This window comes from Acomys minous (assembly GCF_964271855.1).
Source record: "Acomys minous genome assembly, chromosome: 15".
Taxonomy (NCBI): domain Eukaryota; kingdom Metazoa; phylum Chordata; class Mammalia; order Rodentia; family Muridae; genus Acomys; species Acomys minous.
In genome coordinates, this window is record NC_140497.1 from 28,662,721 (window position 1) to 28,679,951 (window position 17,231).

General features: G+C 40.4%; 1 protein-coding gene across 1 annotated transcript in view; it reads right to left on the reverse strand.

The window, feature by feature from the left end:
- LOC311585057 (uncharacterized protein) overlaps positions 1-16,148 on the reverse strand; it is a gene marked incomplete at its 5' end in the record, with an annotated part of 161,906 nt that extends 145,758 nt beyond the window's left edge. The window contains 4 exons of the mRNA XM_084759826.1: positions 9,937-9,995; positions 12,906-12,979; positions 15,320-15,350; positions 16,055-16,148. Of these exons, the coding sequence (XP_084615952.1) occupies positions 9,937-9,995; positions 12,906-12,979; positions 15,320-15,350; positions 16,055-16,148 (258 nt within the window). The remainder of the gene's footprint in view (positions 1-9,936; positions 9,996-12,905; positions 12,980-15,319; positions 15,351-16,054) is intronic.
- Positions 16,149-17,231: the final 1,083 nt, after the last annotated feature.

Below are 17,231 nucleotides of genomic sequence, written 5' to 3' on the forward strand. Positions count from 1 at the left end.
CTTTAATCCATACCTGTAACATTAAATCAGTCAGTGCTCAAAAATGTAACCAGCAGTATGCTATTGTATATGAAATACCCCATTATTTTATTTACTTGACAGTCACTAAGAATGTGTCAAAGTTATTAATAATAATAATGCACTAATGCTTAATGTTGGAGTGCACATTAGTGATCATCCAGTGAGGATGTCTGCAGGGAAATGTGGAAACATCTGCAACAAAAATTTGCAGCTATAGCACTGATAACTGTTATGGATGTCAAGCATCAAGTAATGCCCAAATGGGTGTGCATACGTGAAAGTAGCACATACTATCATAAGTGAAAACAATGTATTCTTGTCGTTGCTTTCTGAAGAAATCGGGGATTTGTGCTGAGCTACATACAAAAACTAAAAAGAAAAAAAGAAGAAAGAGAATTGGTTCTTTCCGTATGAAATGCAGCAAGTTCATTTAAATTCTAGCCTTGGTGACAACGCTTTACTACACTAAGGGGAATATGATCTGGCCACAGCCCATAAATATAGATAGAGAACCATAGTCCTGATTAGGAGCTAGAACTCCCATTGCGATGTCAGGTCAACTTGTCAGCAGAGAGACTAAGTAGGTGACAATTGCATGAGCAATAGAAAGCTCTTTCATGGCTGACTCACAGACCAGATGTTCCTGACAGAAAACCAGAAAACGACAGTAATTTATTTTAATTGACTGCGTCAATTGACAATGCACTGGTCAGTTGTGTGGAATAGCTGAAGTTACAGCACCACAGAGCATTCAGCTCCAAAAGCCCTAATTTGGTCTGAAATAAATTGGTAGAATCTACTTTTGAAGCAGACATCATCAAACAGATTTACATTCCTCTCAAAATGGTCTGAAATGAATAACTGGAATTAACTGGCAAAGATTTTATCAGCAGAAAAACCTAAAGTACCAGTGTGTCTTTGCACTGTTAATGTTTCTCCAGCTTAAGATTCCTCTTGGAAAAAAATAAATAAATAAAAGACAAGGTAACAATTTTTAAAAAGCCTTTTTTAGAACTGTTGTTTTTAAGTTTCATTAGCAGTCAAGAGGTCCTGGCAGCATATCTTATCATTTTCAATCTATGCAGGATAAAGCTTTCAACTTGGAATTAGAGAAAGCATGGCTGAAAACTAAGTTAGAAGTGGTCAGAGCTGCATTTGTGTTCCTATGTAAGTATACTCCAAAAGACTTCTACAGAGGTAACTCTTTCTGACCATCCTTTAACTTGAAAGAGGAAAAACTAGAAATGATCTAACGTTTATCCCTGTAGGTTTGAGGCAACCTTTTGCCCTACACTGCTCATCTAAACTCGAAGATCTTTATGGAAACAGCCACTCAGTTACTACTACTGGTGGAATACGAAAGAAAAAAAATAAGAACTTTGCGTTGCAGCACTTCTCTATAAGAGAAATGATTCACTTTCAAAATATTCACATTCTTGATTAATATTCTACACTTTTCTTTTACTTCATCTATAAGAAACAGTTCAGGAGAAGCAGAGTTCACAGCCTTGGGTAGACCAATGGCCTCCAATAAACAGGCAACAAAGTGGTCGCTGCAACAACTAAAGTTAGTGTAGGTTCTCATTCTAAATCCACAGCAAGAATAAGGGCGGGGCGCACTCACAGGATGCAAGGGGCTCTTGCCAGAGTTGCACTGTAGCAGCTTCAAGCACTCAGCGAGTCTTCCTTATCTTATAGGAATATCTGACCTTCATCTGCATGTCACTATGTTTGTAAGTAATCTTACCTAATGCCCGTCTATCAACCTGTCCTCCTTACCAATTACAGCAGTACACAATGAGCTCCAATTTTCCTCCCAATTTTACTTAGTATTAATTTCATCTCTTACCTCCCCCATTAACCATACCTAAGTAGTCACAAAATATTATCAATTCTTCTTTTGAAATATATCTAACAGTCAAATTTTTATCTATTGTTTATTATAATAATTATAGTCATTATTTCTGTGTTTTGTTTGTTCATTTTGCCTTATTTTGGGCTCTTTTTCCTCTGTTTTTATACAATTTCATTGTGGGCTTTTTGTATTTTATTATTTTTATTATTTAAAAATAAATTAGAAAAAAATGTTCTGTGTTCAATAAGCTCACTTGCCATTCTAGGCTGACTCCTGGATTTGCACTGTTGTGTTATAAACTTTCCAGCTTTCTCTAAGTCTCCAGGGGTCTGCTTAGGAAGTAAAGATCTGCTTCTTTCATACCAGCTCAACTTGAAAGTTGGCTTTTTCTTTATCTGATAGTCTCTGTAAAGCTATGAGTTCACACAGAAGCAAAAAGAGCTAAATGGTATATGTTGCCATTATTTGCTTGCATGTTTATTTTCTAAGTAGCAAGAAGCTTCTTAAGGACTACTAAAGAGGATATCTGTAGAGGGAAAGGAGCATCTCTGAGACAAGCCAGAAACCTAGGGCAAAAGAAACTCTCAGAAATGTCTGATAGTGACCTAGCAACAGGGGACATGGAACCTGAAACAACCACCTCCTGTGACCAAGCAAGATTTCCAATGGAGGGATGGGGACACCAACTCCCCACAAAACCTTTGACTCACAGTTTACTTTGGGTACAAGAGGTGCAGGTATGCAGGTATGCAAATGTAGCAGAAATTGAGAGAATGGTCAACCAAGGACTGGCCCAACTTAAAACCCACCCAATGAGAGAGAGCCAACCTCTGGCACTATTACTGATGTTCTGCTATACTTGCCAACAGGAGGCTAGCATAGCTGTCCTCTTAGAGGCTTCATCACAATTGATGGAAACAGGTGCAGAAACCCACAGCCAAACATTAGGCAGAGCTTGGGGAACCTTGTGGAAGAGTGGGAAAAGGATTGTGGGAACTGGATAGGGTTAAGGACACCACAAGAAAACATACAGAATCAACTAACCTAGATCCACAGGGGCTCACAGAGACTGGACCACCAACCAGAGAGCATGTATAGGATGGACCTGAGCCATATATATATATATATATATATATATATATATATATATATATATATATATATATATCATATATAACATATATATATGTAACAAACATGCAGCTTGGACTTCATGTAGGACCCCTAACAATGGGAGTGGGGGCTGTCTCTGACTCTGTTGCCTGCGTCTGGTTCCCTTTTCCCCTAACTGGCCTTGTGTAGCCTCAAAATAAGAAGATGCACTTAGTCCTATAGCAACTTAATATGCCAAGATGGGTTGATATAGGTGGGAGGCCTCACCTTCTCTGAGAAGGATGGGAGAGAAGTTGGAGGGTAAGGAGGTGAGACGGAGGGCCTGGGAGGAGAGGAAGTAAGAAAAGCTGCAATCCACATGTTAATTAATTAATTAATCAATGGGGGAAAAGAACTACTACCGTGTCATATCCAGGTTTATATTTTTAGGATCTATACGATTCTCAAAACTATTTTTAAGAGGGTGAATTGAATAAATGAATGGAAGAATAAAGAAGTAAATGAACGTAAAAAGACCAATGACCCAACAATGTTTGAACAGTGCCTTTGCAAAAGCTAATCCACTACACAGTTGTTTTATGTTATTTAAACTGAGCAGTAAATATCCACTTAATTCAAGTCTATCAAATTACAATTCTCTTGATTCTCTCCCCAGTTACTTTCCCCCTCCCCCCATCTGCCAGTCTTGGCATAATTACAATTTCTACCCAAGGTGGTGAAAATTAATTGGCTTGTAAATAATGATAAATTGGTCCATCTTTATGAAATGCTCTCAAGACAGAAAGCACTCTGTTACCTCCAAGAGTTTTTATTTATTGGGAAATAAATTGATGCATTATCAATACCTAGTCCACACCTGTGATTTATGCCCTCAATACAGTGAGGCTCTTTTATTTCATCTAGTTCTATGACCAGCTGTGACTTCCTTTCTCGTGGGTGCAGCCTACATTATTGCTACTGCGGTGGAACAGATGAGGAACACTGGTCTAGTGTGCTGAACCAATGAGTTTATTCAGCCAGTCTATAGTAACATGGGTGAGTGGCTACTTGGGTGACTCTAAAAGGCCATGTCACTGAAAATTCTCATTCCAGCATAGATAACAACTTTCCACAGGTGCATTCATGGAATGTCCCCTTAGCTAACCTCTCACCCTATATGCACTCTATCACCTTCCACAAAAACATGTTCATGGACAGAATTACACACAGCTGAGAAAACCGAGTCTGCAGAAGGGAGGGAGTGACTAAAATGCCAGGTAGAGAAGCAATGGCCATCCTCACCATCCACCACATTCTATATAAGGCACATCAACAACCCTGAGTCATGAAGAGTCTCCGGACTGTACTTGGAGGAGAGAGTTCCACAACAAATTGTGTGAATCCTTCCTATTAATGAGCAGATTTTTATTGGAGACAAAATTAAGTACCATACCGAATTAGATGATTTCAGTCTACAAGAAGAATGTCAGTATTCCCCCCAAAGAGGTCCTACTCCTTTAAAAATAATATTTTGTATTTACTCTTTTTTAACATGCTTTTAATTGAAATAGAATTGCGTCGCTCTCTTCCCTCCAACAGAAGACCTTGCATGCATATGCCTGTACCTGGGCCTCATTCTGCCCAGTTGGCTCAAGTTTTACCCTCACACTTGGAAGGCCTACCTAGGATAGTAGTTAGTTTGAGTAGTCAGGCTACTTCACAAGAGAGCCAAATCTAAGGTTCTTGGCAAAGCAAAACCATGATGCAAAAAGAAGAATGTAGGATTTATTAAAAGCTACCCATCTGAGCAGCACAGGGAGCATGCATCTATGTCCTATTTTAAAGCATCAGGACAAACATAAGGCAAAAAATATATAAATATTCAACAGAGATGCAGAGTATAACACAAAGTTTCCAATATGCTTTTGGTGAGCACAGTCCTAAATCTACGTATCTGTACATAATATATAATTTCTTTAATTCCCAATGACACTCTGCTACACTCATAATATGCCTAGCATAATTATCATCCAGAAACTTATGGGAGCTTAGGTGAAGCTCAGGGAATCCTGCTGAAGACAGGAGGGAAGGATTGAAAAATCCAGAAGGGTCAAGAGTACCACAAAAAAACCCCCACAGAATCAACTAACCTGGGCTCATAGGGGCTCACAGAGACTGACCCGACAACCAAAGAGCCTGTATAGGTCTGACCCAGACCCTCTGCGTATATGTTATGGCTGTGTTGAGTAGCCTTCTTCTGTGACTCCTAACAGTGCAACCTGGGACTGTCTTTTTGTGACCCTTTTCTTCCTACTAAGTTGGTTGCCTTATCCATCCTTAATATGAGAGGAGATGACTAGTCTTATTAAAACTTGATATGCCATGTTTGGTTGAAATCCCTGAGAGGCCTGCCATGTTCTGAAGAGAAATAGAGGACTAGTGGATCTAGGGGAGAGAAGAGTGTCCCTCAGTAGAAGAATGGATAAAGAAACTGTGGTACATTTATACTATGGAATACTACTCAGCTATTAAAAACAAGGAATTTCCTAAATTTGTGGACAAATGGATTGAACTAGAAATTATCATAATGAATGAGTTAACCCAGAAGCAGAAAGACTCAAATGGTATATACTCACTTATATCTGGACACTAGCCCAAGGGGCATGTCCCATGAAAGTCTTCACTTACCAGGAAACTGGGACAGAGGGGAGGACATCCTATTGGGACTCTAGGTGGAAGAAGTATGGGAGAATTGGGTAATAGAAGGAACCAGAGGGTCCTAGAAACCTACAAGAAGAACATTATGATGGGTAAATCTGGGCCCAGGGGTCCTGCTCAAATTATGACACCAGCCAAGAACAATATGTGCAGTAAACTTTGAATCTTTACCCAGATCTAGCCAGTGGACAGGACATTCTCCACAGTTGAGTGGAGAGTGGGGTATGACTTTCACACAAACTCTGGTGACCCATATTTGACCATGTCCCCTGGATGGGGAGGCCTGGTGGCACTCAGAGGAAGGATAGCAGATTACCAAAAGCACTTGATACCCTGTGAGCATATACAGGGGGAGGAGGTCCCTCTCAGTCACAGCCATAATTGAGGGGAGTAAGGGGAAAATGGGAGGGAGGGAGGATTGGGAGGGTGCAAGGGATGGGATAACAATTGAGATGTAATATGAATAAATTAATAAAATATATTTTTAAAAAACTATACAGAAAGTTAAGGGCCAGACTGACCTACATGAAACTTTAATTTGAAACATAAACCAAGAAGTTATTAAGATTTTTTAACTCAATGAAATAATGAGCATTATTGATATTTTCGCTATGTATCTAATGCACTTGAATTGTATTAACTCACATTATCTACTCTTTCCCTCCTTTACCTGTCTGCCAAGTCCTTTACTGTCCTTTCTCATATGTGCAATCTAAATTTAAAAATACCCTTTCAGCATTTTAAATTTAGCTTCTACATATGAAAAATATACAATGTTTGTCTTTATGGTTATGGCTTATTTTACATAACATGATGATTTTCAGTCTTCCTGAAAATGGCATAATGTCACCCTAGGTTATGTCTGAATAAAGTTGATATATATATATATATATATATATATATATATATATATATATATATATCACTTCTATTCTATACCTCAGTTATTATAATAATACCATGACAAATGCAGGTCAGCCAACATCTCCGTTAATTATTGACTAATTCTTTTGAACATACTCACAGGTGCCACACAGCTAGATTATATGGAAGGTCTATCTTTCCATTTTTTAACATTTATTTTTATTTGATGTGTATGAATATTTTGTTTACATACATGCAAGACTGTCACATGAGTGCCTGTTATCTCCAGAGACCAGAAGAGGGTATCAGATCCCCTGGAACTAGACTTAACAGCCATTCTAAGAAGGATCCACGTGAGTGCTGAGAGTTGAACCTGAGTCTTCTGTACGAGCTACAAGTGCTCTTTCCCACTGAGCCATCTCTCCAGCCCCTGGCTATCACTATTTTAAGAATCTCCATTCTGATTTCCAGTTCAGGTTCCCAGCAGTAGTCCATAAGGATAACTCTTCCTCCACGTGGTAGCATCTGTTATGTTCTTGATGATACTCCCAACTATAATGAAATTGTCAAATAGTTTGGCATGCATTTCCCAGGTGGATAAGAATGTTGAACATCTTTTTACATGGACATATTGGCCATTTATACGTTGATATTTACAAAAATGTTGTTCAATTTATTTGCCTGATACTTGATTGTATTATTTGTTCTTTTAACTATTGTTGCTGGGCCAGGATCCTTGGGGACAAGAGTGAGCTGGCAGGGAGTCAACAACACAGAATCCAGGAGTCAGGCAAGTGGCAGAAGCAGACTCATGTAATACTGAAATAGGGCATGCCTCCTCCCAGTGGCCCATTGGCTCCCAAACTGAGAGCTGCTGATAAGGCTCCTCCTCCTTGGTTCCCTTTGTGATGTCACCAGACTCTGGGCAGTCAGTCTCTGGGAATGCTCAGGCATGTCCAGGAAGATCTTGGGCCAATTCTATGTGAAGGCCCCCTTCTGTGCATGGGTGATCCCAGCCGGGCCTTGTTCCTGCTCAAGGAAGGACTCATTCCTCCTGCATATCCACCCTTTTGTTTTTAGTTTTGGGACTCAGTGGGAACTAGAGTTCTTATGCTCTGGTCTTGTTAACCCCACCTCAGGGACCCCCAATATAATGGACTGTGACTGTCTTAGGTTGACCTATGAAACAGCTTCTAGCCTGTCATTGACTACCAGTCCTCAAAGGGTGGCATCCCTGGAGAGTGCATAGGGTGTGTAGGATATTAGACAGAGGCTTCACAGATCTCTGTGAGCCAGACTCATATCACCTCCTTGGGTCAACTGGTCTGGTGTTCCCAAGCCATGAGTATATATAGGGCAGTTTTGTTGATAAAACATTGCCAGAAACACTTAGACAAAGTGCAGGAAACACTTAGACACTTAGACAAAGTGATTAATATGATCATTATTCCTCCCAAAATGACATAGGTGGGTATCCAGGAAGGATTGAAGAATATCTTTTGATATTGTTCCATACCTGGTTCATGAACCCCGTATCAAGAGAAAGTACCAGGGCCCTGGTCTCATTGAGTTTTGATATTCTTTCTCTGAGTAGCATAGAGCAATTGAGGAACATATTTGACCAGGTCTCCCGGATGAAGCCAGACAACCATTGGCTAGTTTCAGTGAAATTGCGCACTTTGAAAGAGGTAAGCATGAAATCAGAGTTCACAGGCCAGCAGGGACATGTCCCTAACCAAGGCTAATTCCTCAGCCAAGAGGGCAAATTGTTTTTTTGGAGAATAAATATGGCTTGGTAAAGTGTTGATTTAATAACTCCTCCACCTGGAGCACTTCAGCTGATTTAGAAACTATCATTGACAATCCCTGCTGTTGTAGCTGTCTGTGTCAAAGCAATGGCCGCTGTGGTTACCCCGACAACACCTGCTAGAATAGTAGTGACAAAAGTGTTGTAATGGGAGAGGTCTGGAGTGTCCCTGTATGTGGGGAGGCTTAACCCAAGTGGGGACTAGACATCATCGCCCTCTGTGCCATCTTCCCCCTGTCTTTTTTGTGGCAACGAAAGGGAGTTTGCCCATATTTTGTATTATTTATATATATTTATATTATTACACACCTATACAGTAAACTACCTACAGCAAGAAGGATTAAACAATCAGGAATTATATAAATGTTACATTCATAGTGTTTCGACCCTTTGTATTTGGCAGCCTTGAAGAAAACATCTTTCCTATCTCAGTGTGTCTAAAATTCTGACTGTAAATCAATATCTATCATATCTCATCTTTATCATCTTAAAACATCTATCTGGACCTAAAAATATCTTAACCCCTAAACAACTAAACTTAATTGTAAAACTAAACTATCTGGTGACTGATCAGATAGCAAACTGTCTCTGTCATTTTCTCATTTTGGAAGCTGCTAACCTGTGCTTCCTGTCCATTCAGGTAATTAATTTTCTTCCTTCTCAAGTCTCTGATGAGGTTGCCCATAATTACACAACATATACGAACAAGTTTGGGGAAATAGACAAAACAAAGAGAATGGGAAGATGTGTCAGACCTGAGATCTTGTGCTTAGTGGGGGACTTCTGTGGTTAGGCTGTAGGGGCAAAATTAATGCCATTTCCTATATGTAATTTATATTCTGAAATTTAATACAATGTTCTGTATGAAAATTTGTCTCCAGATGAGCCCACTCCTTCCTGTGTTTCAGGAATAATGGCACACTGTCATAAACTGGGCCTGCCAGCACTCTGCCAGAACTCTCCGGATACTGCACCCGAACAATTAGATACAATTAACACCCAGTGATCCTCTGAGATAAAACAACTTCCCTGGAGATTCAGCTTCCTGGACCCAATCTACCTGAAGGCTGACATTCCTGAAACTCATGATCTCCGCTTATGGTTTTTTCCTTACTTCCCTGTGACCCCCAACTCCTAATTACAGGTTTTCCTTATAAACCCATTATCCTTGAAGCTACACTATCGTTCTCCTATCCTGTTGCATCAGTAAGGATTGTAATCTGAAGCTCTGGGCCCATAATACAGGACGCTGTGTATATTGCATCAGTATCGGGTCCTAGCGGTCTTTTTGGGGGTTCTCCTGATCTGGGTAATCTTGGCATAACAAGGCCAGGGTCCAATGCCCACATGGTGTCTCCAGTGGCAAAAGGCCAATCGCTGGTTCCGTCTCCAGAGGGGGAGGGGGGTGGCGGGGGGGGGGCTATCAACCCTTATGTGGAGACACTGGGTCAACTAAAAGTAAAGTGAGTGTACCTCCCTGACAAGACAAACATACACAAAGGGAATGAATGAGAGAGGGATCCAGCGCGCTCACCTCACGCAAAGGCAAAGAACAGAAAACATAAAGAAGCCAACTCACCAACAAAGCTGCTGAAGGGGGCACGCGAACTCGACCATGCAGTGGGAGACAGAAGAGTCCTGGAGATGGTTAGCGATGTTCCATGCAGCACTGACAACAAAAGACGAAATGATGCCCCGCCCCCCAAATGACAGCTGCAGTGAAAAGCTAAAGTCTATAAAGTCTAACGCAAGCATACTCAATGCCCATGCTTGGATGAGTAAGGAGACCACGCTGGATGCCAACTGTTGCCAGACTGTGAGTTGTCAGTCTCTGGGGATGCCTTGACATGTCCAGGCAGGTCTCGGGCGGACTCTACAGTAAGGCCCCCTTATGGGCAAACCTATTGCCAGGTGCGCCTTGTTAAGGTCTTGTTCCTCCCACAGATGATTGCCATTTAAAGTTCTCTGTATATTCACGATCTTACTACTGTAGGTGGCAAAATTTTCTCCTGTTCTGTAGGCTATTTCATCACCTGGTCACTGTTTCCTGTGTTTGGTAGAAGCTTTTTTAATTGAATGAATCCATCTGTTACACTGTGACTTGTTTTCCTGAGCTATTTGAGTCATATCCAGGCAGTCCTTGCCTGAATGTTTTTATTATGTTTTTTTTTTCTCCAACAGTTCCAAAGGGTCTGTTCTTACATTAATGGCTTTGATCGATTTTAAATCTATTTACATGCAGTAGTCAAATTTCCAAGTACCTTCCTACTGGAGCACAGAACAGGGCAGAGAAAGGTGGGGAGTAGACTTGGAGGCCAACATGTGTGAGATGTATACACATGTGTGTTCATGTAGAAGGAAAGATGGGAAAAATAAACAGGCTATCCATCATCAGAGAAACTTGCTCCTCGAGAAGATGAGAACAAACACAGATATTATGCAGAGAGGCGGGGAGGGGTAGAGACCTTGGAATACACAGCTCTAAATGGGATGTCTCCATCAAATCTCTCTTCCCAGAGCTCAGGGTATCCCATGGAAGAGGAGACAGAAAGAATTTAAGAGCTAGAAAGGATGGAGGACATCAGGAGAGCAAGGCTCTCTAAACCACCTTAGCAAAGATCCTATGAGCTCACAGACTGAGGCATTATGCACAGGGTCTGCACAGGTCTGCACACTATTATAGATCTTAGTGTAGTATTGTTTATGAGAATCCTGAGTGTGTTAATGAGTAGGTCTCTTATTCTTCTCCCTTCTCTTGGTCTCTTTTCCTTCTGTTGGTTTGCCTCATCAAACTTCATTTGTGATGGTTTCAGTTTTACCTTATTATATTTTATGTTATCATGTTATCCCTTAGAAGTCTTTTTTTTTTAATCCAATGAGACAGAAAAGGAGTAGATCTAGATGGGAAGACAGGTGTGGAGGCAGAAGGAGGATTAGAAGGAGGGGAAACTGTAATTAGGCCTGAAAAAATAATCCATTTTAAATTAAGGGGGGAAATAGAAAGTAAACAAACAAACAAATAAGAAACAGGATATCCAAGAAGCTTTGCAGTTGTTGGATAACATAGCAAAAGAGGTTGATATTTCTCCCCTTCTTATCCTATCACCTGTCAACAATCAATACAGTGTTTAGTGTCATGATAGATACCCAATAAAATAATGAATTGTGCCATTTTATGCTTATATGGTTTTTACATTAATTTTAGACGGTTATTCTACAGTTTAAACACTTATCCTTATCCTGAGATTGTCTGTTGACACTCTTTGTTTTGTTTTGTTTTGTTTTTAATGCCAGAAGCTTCTCTTTTTGGGGTATTTCAATATGAGGTCACTTATTAAGTATGGTTACCCCAAGAGTAACAGTTTCCCAAGTAATCATGGTATAGAGCATTCTATTTCAAACAGTTAACATAGAAGTTCATATTACATTGAATTATCATCTAAATAAATGTGGTACACTGTTAGGTTTCAAACCCAGGACAAATGGCTGAGATGCTTATTTAACATATCAAAGAGGAGCTGGCCTTGGCTGCTAGGTTTTCCCTGCATCCCTCAGTCCCTACCTCTTACAAGGCCCTCCTGGCTGGCATACCCTGTCCTGCTACCCTGAATTCTCCAACCGGGGGCCTGGGTTGCTATTCTCTAAATAATTCAAACATTTTGGTTACTTGCTTTCTTTTTGCCTTTGGGCCTCTTGGCTATTGAACCTGGTGCCTCTCTCTCCCATCTCCCTTCTGCTCTTCCTCCTCCTTCTAGCCCCACATGGGCCAGCTCAGGATGTTGCACACTTTGGACTTTCACAGATGTCTCTGCCTCTGTCTGTACCCTCCCACATATCCACAGTAAACCCTCTCCGCAGTTCCTAAGAGCAGTCATGTTTCCTTTTTCTTTCTTTCTTTTTTTTTTTTCACTCATGTATGCTTTAACAAAATCTGCATTATTCTTGGGAGCTGATTTAAGAGGCTGCTCACTCCATCTCTTGCCCTCCTGTGCTGCATGCTAGACTAGTAGACTAGTGTCTCTCTGCTCTAAACCTACCGCACTGTGTTCTGCATTGCTGTTTTCTCCTCTTGCGACAAAAGGTCTTCCAGATATAATTTCCTTGTTTTACTTGAGTTCGGCTATTGGGAATTGTGAGAAGCTATGCCAAATTCTGCCATGTCAGAAATCACCCCATGCTTAGGCTGCATGCTGTGATCTTCCAGCTGCTGAGCTCTGCTTGGAGGAGGTCTTTGTGTTCCAGGCCACCCTTGGACTACTTACCTTCCTAAGAAGTAGGGAGGTCCCTACTGAGAAACACCTGGAGGGTTAAGAAAACTCTTTCAGAGAGCTACTCAACAATAGGAAGTTCATACAGAGAGCTATTCAGGCTATTGTGTTCTTCTTGCCTTGGGAGCTAGGGTGAGTGAGATTAGAGCAGATCCTATTGACCTTGCTCTATATATTTGTTGTTAGTCTCATGACTTGGCCCTTGGTTTGCTTCCTCTTGGGGACTTTCCACAGTGCTGCTCGATTGCTGGTTCCTCCGCTATATAAGCAGCTCTGTTACTCCCAATAAACGGCATTCTCTTAGCACGAATGACCCACAGATCCTCTCCATAGCCTTGACTAGCAGCTGGGGCGCTGCAGGGGATGAAAAATAAAATTTAGATAGATGAGAGTGTTACTAGAGTTATCAGGATCATAGCCAAGGCCATGACAGCCCTAACATGCTAGGCTTGACTACCTATGGTCAATAGGCCAATCAAAGAGACAAATAACAGTGAAAAGCAAGAAATGTGTTCGTTCATTCATTCATTGTTTATTTCCAATCAATTTATTGCAAACATATGTTGATTTATCTTCCTATGTCAGGCTTTCTGAGATCAATGAGAGAAGCTGAGTTCTCCCAGGGAACCAAACCTGACAAAAATTCCTCAAAGGTTCATACTCTAATAGGAGAAAGAATTGATCAAATAATGGCATCTACAAATGTATAATGAAAGGCCCGTGGAACTGTAGGAAGATGTAAGAGTGAAGAAAATAGTCTTCTAGATGCCTGTGCAAAGGACCCCTGGGGAGAAGGAACAGGCAAATGGAAGCGCAGAGAAGAGCTAGGTGCCCGTGACTGGTTGGGAAAGGGAGCATGAAGAAGCTGCGAGTTCTGAAAAGGGCGTTCATTACCATCTCATCAGAGGAGGCTCATAATTACTAGCGTTGGAAATCAACAGATACAGAAGACCAGTCGGAACAGGAGCTAGCCTTTGGTCAGAGTTTTATCCCCACAATAGCCGTCTAAGCCACAAGCTGTGAGAACCGGAAGCGATCACTCCTTACCCCCAATGCTGCAGAGGAGGCTCACTCGCTAATGATCCCATAGAGGGGGCGGGGGGAACAGGAGTAGTATGTGATGTGGAAAGGAAGGTCTCTCTCTCTCTGGAAGGGCATTTAAATTTTATATGCACAAAGAAAAGCCGTGCAGAAATCCTCTGCTAACGTACCTTGTTAGTCTCCGAAAGGAACGAATTTATTAAAAGTACAAATAACTTAGTTTTAAGTAAAATTTGGCGTTTGGCATAATTAATGTAAATATTGCATGCAATAGAAAAAAATATCCTAACGCCTTCTTTATTTAAAACTGGTTTAATTAATGTCAAGTGCGGCAACAAGTGGCGATATCCCCTGGTTTGCTTCTCTTTTCACACTGTGTGGAAATGTTCCCTGCCGCCTTGTTTACCTGCAGACTTAAGAATCTGAATGCGCAGGAGGGAATTTATGCGGTCTGCCTAAAGGGGTCCTCTTCTCTTCTCACCCCTCCCTCCTTCCTCAAATTGAGTTCAGTTAAAAAAAGAAGAAGAAGAAGAAGAAGAAGAAGAAGAAGAAGAAGAAGAAGAAGAAGAAGAAGAAGAAGAAGAAGAAGAAGAAGAAGAAGAAGAAAAACAATTCCCAAAGTCTCTGGACAATTCCTCAGTGGCGGACAAGTCCCCACAATGACTACCCAGCCCCACCCCAGGTTTATAGGCTTAACATTGAATGTGGGAATGTAGGTCATATTTATTGTCCAGAACCCACCAGCTGGACTCCCCTTTCCCCCTCAGTCTTCCTGTGTCTGGACTCCACAGGGATACCAAACAAGACAAGAAACTGGTTGAAGTGTCAAAAGCAAATGTCAAGGAAACAGAGAGAATTGTATTAGGCTTACAAAATAGCCAGAAGGGGTTCTCTCTCTGAGCTGCCTGCCTGCTTCACCAGTGAAATGGCACGTCTGCTTAGCATCAGCAGTCTAACATCAGATCAGAGGCTGAATTTATGGAAGAAATGTGTCTCTGTGCCTATTAAATGCACACACCGGGCTCTATAATTTCTAAAACAAGATGCATTACTTTTCTTAGTGATTTCCAAGAGAATATTTTGAAACTTGTATCGCTGAAGAGATTTTTTGTTTTGTTTTTTAAAGATAGGTCCAGAAATGAACCTTAGTTTGTCTCTCGGCTCTTGATTGAATACTGAGAGAAAACTAAAAGCATTCAATGTTATTCTCCAGTTGCTTGCGGTACTCAGAAAAAAAAATATTTTAGTTAGAAGAAGAGGACATGGACAGCATAAACTGAATCATTGCTAGTCTAAGGATTGATGGAGTCTTATTTACTCAGTCTTTATAAAATCGAAAGGTTTTTGTCTTCTTTCCGTTGTTTTGGTTCAGACTACACTTTCCATAATTCCAAGAGATCCGTGTAAACATTATAATACCCTTGGGTCAGCTTCTTTCAATTGCAGAGTCCCAAGTTCTTGGAGTTATTTCCGATCAATCCAAACCTGAAATGACTATATGATTTCCTTGGGAGTAGTGCTATTAATTTGGAAGTTGCCTGCTGTTTCAAAAGTCTAGTTTTCCTTCATATGTAAACATGAAGAAAAATATTATCACCAAATATACTTTTTCTAACACTAAGTTTTATATTAGTATAAAAATACTTCACTTACCTTAAAAGATCATTTAATGACATCAAAATATCTTCAAATGTGTAAGCATTTTCAAAAACTTACAAGATGAAACTAATCCTGATTTATCCTAAATATAATTTGAGGATATTTAGCTTCAAATTATATTTTCAGTTAGGAAATTGGCTTACTATTTTTATACAGTACTGAAGTGTCTGATTTTAAAACTAAATATTGCAAAGGAGTGAATCAAAGCTGAAGATGCTTTTAACTGCTTCTATGAAAGTTCCTCAGTTTCATTTAAATTCACCCACACACACACATAATTTATTTTCTGTAATATAAAAATGAATGAAACAGGAATGCAGATATGTCTGTTTACCTATCAGAACTTCGGGCAACCACATGAGGTAAATATAGTCTTTATTATGGATACCTCACTTCTCCCACCATGGGGTTTAGATTCAAGACACTGACAAAGTATTTTGTTCCACATCTTCTAATTCTACCTTTTGGCTTTTGCTATGTTCCTATTGATTTACCTCTATTCTCCTTCCTGTCTTTCTGCCATCTCAAGGGCCCCTCCTAAACGCAGACAAAGATTAACCAGATGACTTCATCGCCAAGGAACATCACTCCCCCCGGCTTCTACTACATACAGACTTTACAACTGAAACAAGGAATTAATACTTGTACATTTCTCCTCTGCTATGTCCCCAAAGTATTAGATCTCCCAATTGTCACATGACATTTTCTCTTTCTTTCAAAAATCAGTACGTGTCTTGAATGGAAACTGTTCTTTGGTAGGCCGCTGAAACACAAAGCATTTGGCTCGCAGACACAGCGGCCTTCGTGGGTTTGTGTAATTCATTTTACCTCTTTTACATGCCTCACAACACAGGAATCCACCCTCAATAAACCCACAGAGACTCTTTCCCGTGTATTTATAATAGGTACATCTCTAAGGAAAAAGTTAAAAATCAGCTAACCGGCCAGTTAATAGCATCAGCATGTTCTCTACAATGCACTAAGCACTTTGAGGATGTTAACAACAACAAAAATGAGAATCTTGGTGATTAAGTAAGAATTCTAATCTTTCATAATACTTAGAGAACAAGAGGAGATGACAGGTGTCCTTGGGTGCACTTAAATTAAATTAAATGCAGAAGGACTTAGAAAGAGTGCAGGTGCTTGTACAGAGATGCCAGGCTATAGGGGAGACAGGACTTGGACCAAGACTGATAGCTAAACTACATACTTACTTGCACATAACCAACTAATGGTCTTACCAAAAACAAAAAGTAAAATGATCAGATATTACAGTGTTGTGTGTTTAAGGTAGGTAAGTAGGAAAATACGTCACAGTAAAACGCATGAGCCATCATTTTGAAATCACTACAGTGGGCATTTCTGATACCGAGGTACAAAGTGGGAAGTTCCAGGAATTCTCAGAATAAGTTTTGAGAATTTCCTAAACGTTATGTCACATCTTGAGGTTTATCCCAGGAGAAGGAGTAGGACTCTTTACCATAAGAGACCTGTTTATTTTAGCTTGGAACCCACCTCTCAGTGGCTACTTACTTTATCAGGGGAGATTGTGATAGTGAGTGAGGTCTTTCATATCTTTCTCTGTTTATACTTGTTAGCATATATTCTGTTTGGAGGCTTGGCCAACTCATCATTTTTGTTAAGGGAACAAAGGTAAAGTTGATTCAAAGAAAAGAAAACACACACACACACACACACACATTTCTGGCTCTCTGTCTTTGCTTTGAGAATATGTCAGTATTTCTTGGAAGTTTCCTGATGTTGAAACACAATAGGCAGAGTATAGTCATTTGTCCCAGCTGAGAATCTAGACTAGTGAGCAAGGTCAGCTAGTAATAGTAGCATGACCTCATCATCCCAAAGCATGCCACAGACTTAGGAGTAAGGCGCACATAGACCAGCTCTA